Source organism: Gopherus flavomarginatus, chromosome 3 (genome assembly GCF_025201925.1).
Source record: "Gopherus flavomarginatus isolate rGopFla2 chromosome 3, rGopFla2.mat.asm, whole genome shotgun sequence".
Lineage (NCBI taxonomy): Eukaryota > Metazoa > Chordata > Testudines > Testudinidae > Gopherus > Gopherus flavomarginatus.
The window spans coordinates 22,836,322-22,850,542 of record NC_066619.1 but is presented as its reverse complement, the minus strand read 5'-3'; the positions used below and the strand labels follow the sequence as shown (position 1 = coordinate 22,850,542).

At 41.0% G+C, this 14,221-nt stretch overlaps 1 protein-coding gene across 1 annotated transcript; it reads right to left on the bottom strand.

Annotated features, from left to right (window-relative positions):
• Positions 1 to 350: 350 nt before the first annotated feature.
• SEC11C (SEC11 homolog C, signal peptidase complex subunit) lies at positions 351 to 13,954 on the bottom strand. Its single transcript, XM_050944805.1, has 6 exons — positions 13,690 to 13,954; positions 9,526 to 9,635; positions 7,448 to 7,597; positions 2,148 to 2,267; positions 1,061 to 1,118; positions 351 to 550 (listed from the first exon to the last, which is right to left on the bottom strand). The coding sequence occupies exons 1-6, from the start codon at positions 13,729 to 13,731 to the stop codon at positions 497 to 499; spliced, it is 534 nt and encodes a 177-aa protein (XP_050800762.1). The 5' UTR covers positions 13,732 to 13,954; the 3' UTR covers positions 351 to 496.
• Positions 13,955 to 14,221: the final 267 nt, after the last annotated feature.

Here is a 14,221-nt window from a genome sequence, read left to right as displayed (position 1 = left end):
ACTCATAAGCTCCTGGCTTTCAGTCCTTTAGACAACTACACTTTTCCCCCCATAAACCAGGACTGTTAAGACTTGCTAGCAAAGAAGTCACAAAGTAAAATCTTTTCCCTTTTCAATACTGCTCAGGACAACTATATTAAGTTGCTAGGTTAGACATTTAACCATTGTTTTTAAGTTAAGTTCTGTAAATAAAGCCTATAATTTGGATAAATTCGGACAAAAGAATTTTACCACCACTGAATTCCTTAATCGGCCAGTTTTACAGTTAAGTTAGCCAGTCTCCTCAGTTTATAAATAACTGCCTAAGATCATATAAAATAAGTACATTATATAATTAAACAGCCAACAAGTTTACTCATTACTCAATTTATTTGGACAAAACAAATAAGTTTGCATGTTTTTGCGTAACCTGATAAAGAAATTGGAACATTTGAAATATATTAGTTTTTCCAATAGTTTTAACTTCAAGCTTGGGCAAGGCCTTTTTCTTCTTGTTTTAGGATTCACGTTTCAGTAATACATATGCTCCCATTACTGCCAAAAGAGCATACTGTGAAGAAAACACACAAAGAATTATTACAGTTCTGCCTTCTAAAAGATATGATACCGTTAGATGCTATTTCAGGGTAAGTCTCTGTTCAGCATTAACAACTCTTGGATTCGCTTACAACTGTAAGAATTAGACATATTTGGGATGTTATTGGCACATGAAAAAGAGCTTCAGCTGATGAATAGTTTATTCTTATTTTTATAATTATCAAAATTATAAATTCAAATCTTAGATCTTAACACTAACTATGCATTGTAATTGCATGCTTAATTACACATAAATGTGAGCCGACAGGCTAATTGATTAAATGTTACTTAATTGACTGAAAACAAAAAGTCTACATGAAAATATGCCATATGGCTAATTTTCCCTGTGGTAACCAAATCCATATATACAAATCTATTACCAGTTAACTACATATTTCACTTAGGTATAGAAATTGCTCCTTTATCATGTAAATACCAAATTACAAGTCCTAACAAGTTAATGTTCAAAATAATGTTGACTTACCTTAAATTTTGGGTAGTCATTCATTATTATGGTAACCATCCCAACATAAGGCAAAAAGCTAATGGACAAAAGTTAAAGCAGACAAGTGTGAAATAATTTCACAGAGTTAGAGATACCTAAATATTTTCCAAAATATATGTTAGAGCTAGACATTTAATTGAAATGTATGTTCCACACAGCAAAGAGCTTTAAATTAGTATTACTCCAAAGAGCACATATTTGAAATACAACCTAAGAAAGTGTAACATGGACCCCCCTCTCTCTTTCTCTAATAAAGGCTTCATCCTTCCGCACATTACTAAAACTTGGTAAGGTAGTAAAAAAAGAAAATAAGATTGACAAGGTTTACACGCCCACCTTCTTATACAGCTGCAAAAGCAACATAGTCTACCATTGGTGAGTGATGTAACTTAAGTTCTAGTAGTTCACTTTTCATATTAGGGCTTAAGAACAGTTGATTTTGAATGCTGAGATAATGACTGAAAAGCTCCAGCAATACCAAAGGATTTCCTCAAAAGAGGCATTATCTATAACACCAGGAAAAAACAACTCTGTGGCAATGGTCAGCCAATTTTTGGCTGTTCTGAATTGATCCGCCTTATTCAGGAGAGTGGGTGACACTTGACATGAGAAAACTACTTCCACCAAGAATTTTCTTGATGGCCCAAAACACAGCCGGACTCTTGGTGTGGCAGACACTAAGTGACTGATCCGAAGTCCACTGAACTCAAATGGAAGATCTACAGTGCACTGAAGTCAATGGGAGGTGAAGTCCTTATGTAGCTTTAAGGAAGGTTCCAAATAATAGTGAAATAACCACAGACCTTAACACTCCATATTGACTGACTATTTTGGGGGTCTTTAGAGAAGTTCTTAGGCAGTTAGTATTCTGACAAAGACCTAATGTGATTCACCTGAAAAATAACTAATTCTCGAGATGGGTTTGTCTCCTTATGATCAGAGGATTTGATATAGTATTAATCCCTGTGCTTCGACCAACATTGATCCCAACCTAGAACTCAAAATACTTTCTTGCATGTACTTTCTGCATTACTGAGGCAGGAAAAAACAGAGAAGTACTGCTTACCCTCTCGCTCTTCCAACAACATCCTTCTTTTCTAGCCAGTTCTGACCTTCTTTGTACAAGCCTCTATCATCAACTTCATTATTATCACCCTTAGTCAGAAATTTGATGTTTCCATTTTCTCTGGAAGGCAACAGGGTGACAAATTAAATTTCCACTTTATTTACAACCTTATTAATTAATATTTGCAAAGCACATTGAAGATGAAAAGTAAAATACTATAAGATTAGATACCAATCTGTACACCCAGTCCTACTTGTTTAATAAATATTATCAAGGCATTTATGGTTTTCACTGACAGATTTAGTAGATATAACAAAGTTTTTACATCAACCATTCAACATTAGAAAGATGTTTTCCATCAGATACAAGTAGGTATTTGATAGCAGCCTTCAACTACCTGAAGGGTGGTTCCAAAGAGGATGGAGATAGGCTGTTCTCAGTGGTGGCAGATGATAGAACAAGAAACGATGGTCTCAAGTTGCAGTGGGGGAGGTCTAGGTTGGATATTAGGAAAAACTATTTCACTAAGAGGGTGGTGAAGCACTGGAATAGGTTACCTAGGGAGGTGGTGGAATCTCCATCCTGGGAGGTTTTTAAGGCCCGAACTGACAAAGCCCTGGCTTGGATGATTTAGTTGGGGTTGGTCCTGCTTTGAGCAGGAGGATGGACTAAATGGCCTCCTGAGGTCTCTTCCAACCCTAGTCTTCTATGACTCTATGTATCTTCTATTAGCATCAACAGCAGTTATATGCATGTAAAGCCCTACATATTTACAGTAAAGTATACAGTTCTAAAATACTGAAAGTGGCCCTATCAAGAAAAATGCACTATTGATTTTGAAAAGGTCTAGGGGGTGCGTGTGTGTCTGTGAGAAGGATGAAGAATGCAACAACATCCAGTGAAGTATCAGATATATTGTTCTATCAGGGGATTAGAGGATTGATCTTACTCCCAATAAAGTTAACAGAAGTTTAATCATGTGTTCCTTTGAAGGGAGGGTCAGAACTTGTATCCTGCCTCTTGGTAGTAGCATGGGCTTGATAGACTAAAGCACTAGGTAATTTCCATCTTTAACTTCCATGCTCTTGTTCAACTCACCACCATGATTAACACAGATATTATATGCTATTTCAAAGATAAAATTGTTCTACCATATTCTTTTTTGATTAAAAGAAATATTGATGCGCTTTTAAATCTGGAGAGAGGGTACAGCTACATAAAAATCAAAACACGGTTAATAAAATAGCAAGACTGCACTGGAAACACAGAGACACATAAAAGTTAACTGCTAAGTGCCACAATTCTTTCCATCCAGGCTGAATCAGTTATGTTAGATCTGTATCATTTTGCAAATGATAGAAGACTGATATATTGCAATATGTTTTGTTTAAAAAAAGCATATGAAGCACTATCAAGCTACAAGGGGCTTTTACTGCGTTTCATGGAGACGCTACTCAGATGCATAGAATGGAGAATGCATCGAAAGAAGTGAGCTGTAGCCCACAAAAGCTTATGCTGTAATAAATTTGTTAGTCTCTAAGGTGCCACAAGTACTCCTGTTCTTTTTGCGGATAAAGACTAATTCGGCTGCTACTCTGAAAACTACTCAGATGCAAGACCTTTAAGGAACACCCAGGTGCTACGGAAGTTATATTGGCGATTCAGTAGGTGGCACTCTTCCCTCCCAGATAGAATTGAATCAATGTCAAGCACAGTATTATGGAGGACCATACTGCTATGGATACCAACTTTCAGACAAGACACAAAACTGCAGTCCTGACCACTTGTTGGCAAAAAGCCCTTGATTCTTTTTGTAAGAGGAGGAGTCTAAAGCCCAGTGACATGGCCAAATTCTATTGTGGATCACTATATTCTGCCTATCTAAATGTTACCTGCAGTTTCAAATGGAAAGGATATTTTTCGCTTTGTCCTGAATATTGCATATTTGCTGTCTGCTGTTAAACAGTTGCCATGTTTCACCCTAGAGATGGCTTCATTTCAGCAGTGGCTGAAGCGATATCATGTATAGTTGAAGTGTATATAAAGCACTTTGGATCAGGATTAAAACAAATGTAAAGTGATTAACTCTACAACATTCACAATGGCATGTAATTGCTCAATCTGCTTCTACATGGATTTAGAGAGATATTAAGATTGAAAATAAAAGAAAATATACTGCTTTATCTGGTGAACTCTGTGGTCTTCCAGAAAACTGTTTATCATAGAATCATAGAAATGTAGGACTGGAAAAGATCATAAGAGGTCATCTAGTCCAGCCCCCTGCAATGAGGGAGGACCAATTAAACCTAGAACATCCCTAACAGGTGTTTGTCCAACCTGTTTTAAAATTTCCAGTGATGGGTATTTCAGAACCTCGGCAGGTAACCTATGCCAGAGCTTAACCTATACAAAAGCTTATAAAAAGCTTTTCCTAATACCTAACCTAAATTTCCCTTGCTGCAAACTAAGCCGATTCCTTCTTGTCCCATCTTCAGTGGACATGGAGAACAATTTACCATCCTCTTTATAGCAATTTTACATATTTGAAGACTTATCAGGCCCCCTTCAGCTCTCTCTTTTCTAGACTAACAAGCCTAATTCTCTCAACCTCTTCTCTGGAGAATTGAAATCTGACCTGCCCTAGCACCAAACTACGAGCTGAAAACCACCTGGCTGCACTGAGAAACAGATCATACCTTAGTATAAAGGGGGTAAACCTCAATCTCTGCCTGTGTATTGCTTCCTCCCAGTCATTAAAACCTCCTCCAGGGAAGATGTGTTGTCAACCCCACAGCACAATCGTACCAAACTGTCACCTCCATCGTACAGGCACAAATCCTCCCACATCTGAGACAAGGAGAAAGTCTTTTGATTTTTGTCAGAAGCACAAGGCATGTTGGCACTTGACCCCTGCTGTGTATTAAAGACCTGCTCCATTTTGAGGCAGTGGATTAAGCAGCCAGCGACGCTTACAGGTACAAGCAACATCAGCTGTCCTGCAGCAGCTAGGCATGCAGCACAGCTTTCATACTTCCACAGAAACCTTGCTATCTCAGTCTATGTCTACACTAGCACCCTCGACAGAGAAGTTTCGCTGACAAAAGCACCAGTGTGGAAAACGCTATGTTGGCAGGAGATGCTCTCCTGCCCACATAGCTATGGCCGCTCGTTAGGGGTGGTTTAATTATGCCAGCCAGAGAGCTCTCTCCTGCCAGCACAGAGTAGCTACACAGGACAGCTAAAGCTGTGCCCCTGTAAGGTCTGTAGTGTAGACATAGCCTACTTGTGCTTAGGGATGTATGGAATCAGCGCCTCCATTGCCCCACCCTCTTTCCAGCTAGCATCACTCACATCTGGAATGGGGGCAGGATAAAGGTGATGGTGCTGTGGCTTGTTTTGCCTTACAGAAAACCTTTTCTTATTCTTCCCACCACCATGGTGCCTTCCAGAAGGTCATGCTGAATTTTAGGCAGTTATTCAAATTAAAGAAGGTACTTGGATACATGAATATTTATTAAAAAAGATATGATGTGGGGGAAGAACCACCAACATCTTTAGTTCACCTTGTACCAACTCACAGACGGACAACTGGATTAACACCTGCAGCATCAGTGGAAGATTTCTGCTGTTATGGAGTTATGATATAAACCACTTACATTCTTTTTGGAAGAAGTTGTCCATCATATACAAGAATATGGGTGTCTGCTTTTTAACACATCACTCTTCAGTTATTCCCTTTAAATGTGTCAGATAACATTTAAAGATAAAACACATCCGTCAGTAGCTCTATTATTGTTTTTAATAATGAATCATCTTGGGGATTGTCTATTATTGTACAATAGGAAGAAAATACAACTTTTTTCATTTATTTTGGGTCAAATCTGTATTCTGACAAACTCCATTTATCGATGGGGATGGATTTGACAGAATTGTAAATGAATTCTTTACACTGCTGCCTTCACTGTACCGTTTTTAAATATTAAGACTTCTGACGGCTCATGCGGTAAAAGTCACTCTTCTAGTAACAAAAGCCCCAATTCTGCAACAAACACTATGCAGGCGAGCCCCTAGCCCCACACAGAGATCCAGAACTTCAAGGATCAGGGCCTTTGTTATCAGAATAATCTTTGGGTGCGTACATGTACCTACACTGAAGTAAGTGGAGCTTCACTCAGGTACAGGGGTCTGCCTGAAAGGAGCCTTGTCATAAACAGGTGGTAAAGGGTTAACAAGCTCAGTAAACCTGGCTAACACCTGACCAGAGGACCAACCGGGAGACAAGATACTTTCAAATCTGGGTGGAGGGAAGTCTTTGTTTTGGGCTGTTTTCTTTGTTCTCTGTTCTCTCTTGGGATTAAGAGAAGCCAGTCATGTAACCAGATTTCTCCAATCTCTCTGAAAAAGTCTCTTCTATTCAATACTGTAAGTATTAGATAGCAGGTGGATTAGGCATTTGTTTGTTTTCTTTATTGCAAATGTGTATTTTGCTGGAAGGATCTGAACGCTGTTTGTTGTATTTGTATACTTAGGCTGGGAGGGGGAATCCCCCTGGTCTAGGTGAAGCTGAAAGACCCTGTAACATTTTTCCATCTTGATTTTACATAGATAATTAAAGAAAGAAAAAAGTAAAAATTAAAAGCTTTTCTTTTAAGAACCTGATTGATTTTTTTTTATTCTTGTGTGAGACCCCAGGGGACAGGGTCTGGACTCACCAGGGATTGGTGGGGGGAAAGGAGAGAAGGGGGAGGGAAAGGTTATTTTCTCTCTGTGTTAGGATCACTGTTTCTCTCAGGGAGAGTCTGGGAGGGGGAGGGGGGGAAGGTGAATTTCCTCTCTGTTTTAAGATTCAAGGAGTTGAATCACAGGGATCTCCCAGTGTAACCCAGGGAGGGGAAAATCTGGGAGGAAGAAAGGAGGGGGGAATGGTTTATTTCCCTTTGTTTTGAGACCCAGGGAGTTTGGGTCTTGAGTCCCCCAGGGAAGGTTTTGGGGGACATGGAGTGTACCCAAACACTATATTTTGGGTTGGTGGCAGCGTGATAAGATCTAAGCTAGGAATTAAGCTTAGAAGGGAACAGGCAGGTCCCCACTTTCTGGACGCTAAAGTTCAAAGTGGGAAAGAGACCCTGCCTATTGCAAGATTAGAGCTGAAAAATGTTTCTTTAAAATATTGGAAATAAGGTTTCTCTTCCAGTATACCATATTTGCCATTTTCAGGAGACAGTATTAAATTAGAACATAGCTGAAAACACAGCAACACAAAAGCATACTTAAGAATAATAAAAAAAAAGTGTAATTACTTTTCATGGATTTTGATTACTCTGTGAACTATTGGAATATCTCTGCCTTCAACTTTAAAAACAACTATTTCACCAGCTCTAATAGGGTCTTCTTGGAAATTTGTTAAGAACAACAGGTCTCCTCTATGAAATGCTGGTTCCATACTGCCACTACAAACAAACAGAGAAAGGTTATACTGGCAGTATAATGACGTATGCAAAATGAACTAAAAAGAAAAGTAAAAACAGTATTTAATACATATACACAAATCTGTGATTTTAACTGATGCCTGAGTTTTGCCCTTTCATTAACAACACTACTTTTAAAAACTATAAAAACCTATTTAAATGTGACCTGCCTTTGAAAGATCCAAGTGACTGATCCTGTGAAAAATGAAACCCCAGTTTCAAAGAACAAGCTAACAGATTGATTTCATTAAATAGGTCCTGTGGAAAAATATTTAGTATTGTCTGCTATAATGAAGAACAAAGGTTTTACCATAGTGGATCAGACTTTTGGTCAATCAAATCTGGCTAACGTGCCACCAGCAAGGCAATGGCCAATACCTTAAATTCAATGACAGGCCAAAAACAAAAACAAAAACCAAGAATATATTACGAAGCAAAGCTGTAACATAGAAAGGGATATTTCCTGCAGGTAAGTCTCATGCTTATGGAAGCAGAATAGCTGATTAATAATCTTCAATTGCATAATTACACATCAGAAAAGTTTACAGCCATTTTTCAAAATAAGACAGTTTTTGACTCAATGGCAGCAAGCTACAGGAGATAAAGGCTACAGATCCCATTTCCAATCTCTTGAACAAGGTAGAAACATACATTTGCCAGTGTAACTCTAAAATTTACACTGGCTTGTTATGAAAACATTTTGTTTTAAAATTTGAGATTAGTTTGTTTTGACTGCAGTGCTACAAAAGCAGAGTCACCTCTCGAATGTTTTGGGTGGACACCCAGAAGCAATGAAGGATTCCAACATATATTTACATGGTTCAGAAATTAATATGTGCTTTACAGCTGTATTGCTCCACTGCTCATGGAAACGAGATCACCTTGTCGGCTGGTCAAAAGCTAAGAAGATATTTATGTACAATAAAGTTGTACAGGATCTGATCATGGAGAAAAATTTCTCCAGTAAACTTACCATTCTTTGCAAAATAGCTTAATCTAAAATGGATCTTAAAACAGATATACAAAAAGAGTGTTATTTAAGGATTTGCTAAAAGCTAACACAGAACTCTGGCTGTACCTAAAGCCTAAAATATTCCCTAATTCTACTATTACATATTATCTTTATTGATGCAATTTCATAGGGCCCAATCCCTGTGTGCTTAACTTTACACATTTGACCAAACCTAATAGGTTTGCAGGATGAGGCCTTTATACAATAAAGTATTACATTAAATGTAGTCATTACTGAGAGAGGTAGAAGCAGCACGGACATTTATAAATAGTTGTCCAGAAAGGGAGTTTTGTCACAATTACTGCCCACTCTAATATCAATATAATGTGATCATAAAAAAATCTGAGTGAGAAGGATGCCAATTTGACGGTGAAAAATGTAGAGAGGCAGTTAACAACTCTGAATATTTACAGCTAATATATATTATCTTGAAAGATCTTTTCAGCAGGCAAAATATGCCATAATTTAATTAGCTTCATAAGGCAATTATCCACTGGAACTAACATTTTCACACCTGGTCTCTACATTGGGGTTCTGCTCCACGACTAGGCTTCCTAGGCAATCTGGGAACATAATAATAAAATTAGGCACCTTTTCCACATTCAGGCATATAACGAAAACATCTGGACTTTCAAAGGTGCTAAGCATCCAGAGCTGTCACTGACTGCAAGCACCTGGCAGCTCTAAAAATCAGGCCATGTTTTATTTAGATACCCAAATATGGATTGAAGCACCTAACTTTAGGCACCCCAGTTTGAAAATGTTAGTCTGGGTGCTTATTTACCTATGTGATAATATTTTACTATTGGATAACAAATAATTTGAGGTATATTTGCACCAGAAAAAAAGTTAGGTTCTATTGTTATAACAAAACAAGTAGCGATTTAAACAGACATACCTGAGTACCACAACAATAGGGCTTTCACTTCCCGTGATGACAATCAGACCTTTCCATATCATAAGCGCAGAAGACACAATCATGGCAAAATTTAATACTTGGTAATATAGCTGCAAAGACACAAACAAACCAAGATCCCCCGCAAAAAATAAAATAGTCCAGTTAACAAGTACAGACTAGAGGTACAAAAGCAGAAATCCCTGCTACAAACAGGTTTTCATTAACCTCACTATTTTAATGCGGATTTCCTTCACCAAAGTCACACCTGGACACTATGAAAATTTAACCAACTCTTAACTTATTTTATTTTGCAAAACAAAACTGTGTGACGTATGAAACATGGATGTTTTAGGTACACAACATAAATACATATGGTAATTTCCAGTATTTGGAACACCTCTGAAACCAGAAAACAAAACTGGTATGCTTTTCTTTAAAAAAAAAAAATAAATAAAAAAGTTGTGCATTAACAGTCATGATAGTGGTACAATGGTCTTGACACAAGCATACTAAAGTAGACTAGGGTGAAGTCAATCGCTGACTTCCATGGAGCCAGGACTGCACCCCGGGATGACATCCTCACCCCTACTCTAGTCTCTTTATGCCACATGAAAAGGCCAGAGCAGCATAAAGGAGCCCTAAAAACCCCATAACCAACTGAGGGAGGATTCCCTGGGCACAGGCAAGGTGTTAGACCACAGCAATGTAGTTTCCTGAGGACCCCTTGCAAAGTCCTGGAGTAGGGGGGCATGTCAGAGAAGGGCCTGCAGCACAGTGGAAATCTGAGCAGCAAAGTGGTCCTTAGAGCAGACGGGGAGGCTCCTGTAACTGAGACAACCCCAGGGACAATCAAGGATCAGGAGGGCAAGATGGTGACTTAAGACCATTTAACTCCTACCCCTTGTCTACAGCTGCAAATGTTGTGCTACATTATACTGCACTGCAACACAATCTCAGACCTTGTGATTAAAGCCTCAGTTCTGCACTGTGACCTGCACAGGTGGACTTCTGAAGCCACATGGAGCCCCAGTGAGGTCACAGTTAGAAATTCTGCACACAATATTTTAAAATTCTGCATATTTTGTCAAAATAACACAATGTAATCAGGCCAGTTTCAATTATTTTGGTAATTTATTTCAAAATACCTGTCAACAAATATGGCTGTAATAATACAGACAACATAAAAGATTCAAGAAATGTTTTTTGACAAATAGAATTCTGTATTCATATGCCCAGTAAAGAATCTAAGTAATAATTCATTTAAACTACAGTACAAAAACATACGTTCCACAGCACTCAGAAGCAGTGCAAAGACTTGGGCGAGTCAGGGATAATGGAGGAGCCGAGGAAACTGGAAGTAATTGCTGGGAAGAAGCCTGGCAGTGAACTGGAGGGCTGTTGGGTATGGGTGGGAAAAGTATGGAACACGGTTTTTGTTTTGTTTTTTTTTTTGGGGGTGGGGTCCAGGGAGAGAATTATTAGGGAGCCTCCACCATACAGATCTTGGCTGACCCCTAGCCTCTCTCATTCAGTCAGGCACATCTGTGCCTGTCCCCATGTGTCCCTGTACCCTCACCCCTGTGTGTCCCCTATCCTCACTCAGACCCCCCCAAACCTTATGTAGCCCTGCACCCCCACACCCATTCACCCCCACACCAGTTTGTCCTCCCCACTAACCCTTCTGAATTCAGTCTGTGTGAGCTCCCAGCAGTTTCATGTGGCCCACACTGTGCATCCTCCCCACCCATATCCTGTGCCTCCTCACCAGGTCCCAGAGTCAGGGCTCTGTGAGAAACATAGCTTCTTCTCTCTATCCCTCTCTCCCCTGCTGGCTGCTCCTGCCTAGCAGCAGCTGCCCTTTGTTCTGGATACCCCAACAACCCCTGGTGGGCAAAAGGTGTAACTGCAGCACCTCTCAGGCAGAATGTATTTTCTGCAGAGAAAAAATATTCTGCAGAACATGAATCCTGATAGTGCACAGAGGGACAGAATTCCCCCAGGAAAGCTGCCCACCTCCGCAGATCACAATGTGGGATCAGGCTTAAGTTTCCCCCATATCTGTGCCTGCACTTCAGTTGTGCCTTACAAGACCTCTATTTACTACTCCATTCCTGGACCTCTTGTCAACACTTCCACTGACAAACCACAAGGTGATTTTGTAATGTGGACAAACAGAAAAGAGAAAGATATGCTCTTCAGGAAAGTGCTAATTCTCTCCTTGATTGCACTTATATCACTCCAATTACTGTTCATGAAAGCTTCTTGCACACTTACATAAGAAACTAGGCCCTTTATTGTGAACCTATCAGCATTCAGAGCCACTGTACTGTAAGCAAGTGATACTTTTGTTCAGCAAGAATATTTGGGAGTTGTGTATATCATTTCTGTTATCCTCATACGTGAAACTCACATTTGCAAAATATTGCAGACATTTAGGTTTAATCTTGTCATCATCCCCCCACAAAAAAGCCTGATTTGGTAGTCTTAGGCCTTGGCTACACTGGCGCTTTACAGCTCTGCAACTTTCTCACTCAGGGGTGTGAAAAAAAAACACACCCCTGAGCGCAGCAAGTTACAGCGCTGCAAAGCGCCAGTGTAAACAGTGCCCCAGCGCTGGGAGCGTGGCTAATCCCCACAGGGAGGTGGAGTACCTGCTGCGACCACACTCGCACTTCAAAGCACTGCCGCAGGAGAGCTCCCAAGGCAGCACTTTGGAGTTTCGAGTGTAGCCAAGCCCTTAGCGGGGCACTTTATTTTTGGGAGGGTGGAGGTTGGAGAGAGGAGACCTCACAGTGCAAATTTTACTTAGGGATACTCCAGTTAGAGATCAGCAGTGACTAGGAGCACCTCTCCATATCTTCTGGCTTACTACAAGAGACAGAATGGTCTAAGACTAGGCATGTAACTCAGAATCAAAAAGCCTGAAATTTTTGACAGGAAGCTACAAACACAAAGCTGAACTTTGAGGTATATACTAGAAAAAGCACTGATGTTCATGTGTATTAGCTGTTTCACCATAGTAAATATGTGCAGAGATCCCATATTAGTATCAAGAATAGCAGCACGACGGACTTTCACAAAGTAGAACAAGCAGGAAGGAAATATCAAAAGATAGGGCACATTGCCAATCTGCCACATAACAAGCACAACGTAGATTGGCTGGTTGAGAACTTGAGCATCTTGTTATGCTACGTGGGTAAGATGACTGTATATCTGAAAACCAAGGATGTCCCAGTTTTTGGGGCCTGTTCCAATGCCTCAGACAGTTTTACAAGAAAACAGGGCTTCAGCCTGATTTTTGGGACCCCCCTCCACAGCTTCTCAATAATTGAACCAGTAATATTGACAGCAAGTTGGCCATGTGCACATGTGGCAGTCTTGTTATTGATATGTGGTAGTCTTCCTGTCACATCTGCCACCTTACCCTCCCCATCCACAAAGACCCTGATGAGCCCATTAACTTTGTCTCAAACTTGCTCGCTCCTGAGTGGCAGGGGAAGGAGATAGAGATGAGTAACTTTGTAAAAGAGGAGGTGTAGGCACTCTTTCCTTCCACCAGTAGCCAAAAAAAACTTGAGGTGCAACCCTCCCAGTCTTCAAACAAAGGTTATTGCTTAGGACAGGTATTCCAGGGTTTATATTTTTAGGCTGAAAATCTGAGAATCCTACACATGTAATAACCATGTCTGAGATACCCACAAAACAACTTGGTCTGACACTCCATGATATGCTAGATACAAAAACACAAGCATGAACTGCAAAAGAAACAGGAGTATTTGTGGCATCTTGCTCAAATAAATTTGTTAGTCTCTAAGGTGCCACAAGTACTCCTGTTCTTTCTGCGGACACAGACTAACACGGCTGCTACTCTGAAACCAAGCATGAAATGCACACTCACAACGCCAGACCTCTAGAATGAATGCAGCGCAACACAAGACTGAGCAGCCCAACATGCAGACATCACTACACACATGCAACTGCACAACAGATGCTACATACACAGCAGGGGCAGGTGCTAGTAACGCGAGTGGCACAACACATACACTTGCATGCAAACCGCAGCCTTAACTTGCCACGAAGCCAAGAGCATGCAACGCGGCCCAAAGCACATCGGAAAACACCACATCTGAAGACACATGTAGCACCCCCACCCACCCCCTTTACCTGGCGTTTGTTCATTCGCCGCAAGTCCCCGAAGACGTCCATCGCCAGCTGCTTCTGCGGTGCCAATCTCAAGGGAAAGAAAGAGGGAATGGGGGGGGCTGCAGGAAACCAGAGCGGGGGGGGGGACCACCAGTCGTTCCTGCCTAACAGCTGCGGGGCTGGGGCAGGGCTGAGCCCGTCGGGTTGCACCCCAAGAAAGGGGGGGGAGGTTAAGCCACTCAAGTCCCCCCTGCCCCCAGGAGCAGAGGGCGGGGCAAGGCTAAGCCCTCAGGAGCGGAGTGAGTGAGGCAGGCAGGGCTAAGCCCCAGTGAGTGGGGCAGGGTTAAGCTCCCCCCAAGTTCCCCCAGGAGCAGAGGCACGACGGCTGCCGTAGTAGCAAAGCCCCCAGACCCAGCCGAGGGTTGCCAGGAGACCCGCCCCTCAAAAAGCCTGATTGGCTTGAAAAACCGCCAACACCGCCCAAAAAAAAGGGAGGGACGGAATTTGGGGGCCTGGCGTCATGACGCTGGGCGGGGTTTGTGGAGGGGGTGGC

Coding starts and splice junctions, on each gene's coding strand:
- SEC11C (XM_050944805.1), bottom strand. CDS start 13,731: ATGGACGTCTTCGGGGACTTGCGGCGAATGAACAAACGCCAG. Junction 2,268..7,447: donor GTAATCAAAATCCATGAAAA/GTAATTACACTT, acceptor GTTGCCTTCCAG/AGAAAATGGAAACATCAAAT. Junction 551..1,060: donor ATGACTACCCAAAATTTAAG/GTAAGTCAACAT, acceptor TTTTCTTCACAG/TATGCTCTTTTGGCAGTAAT.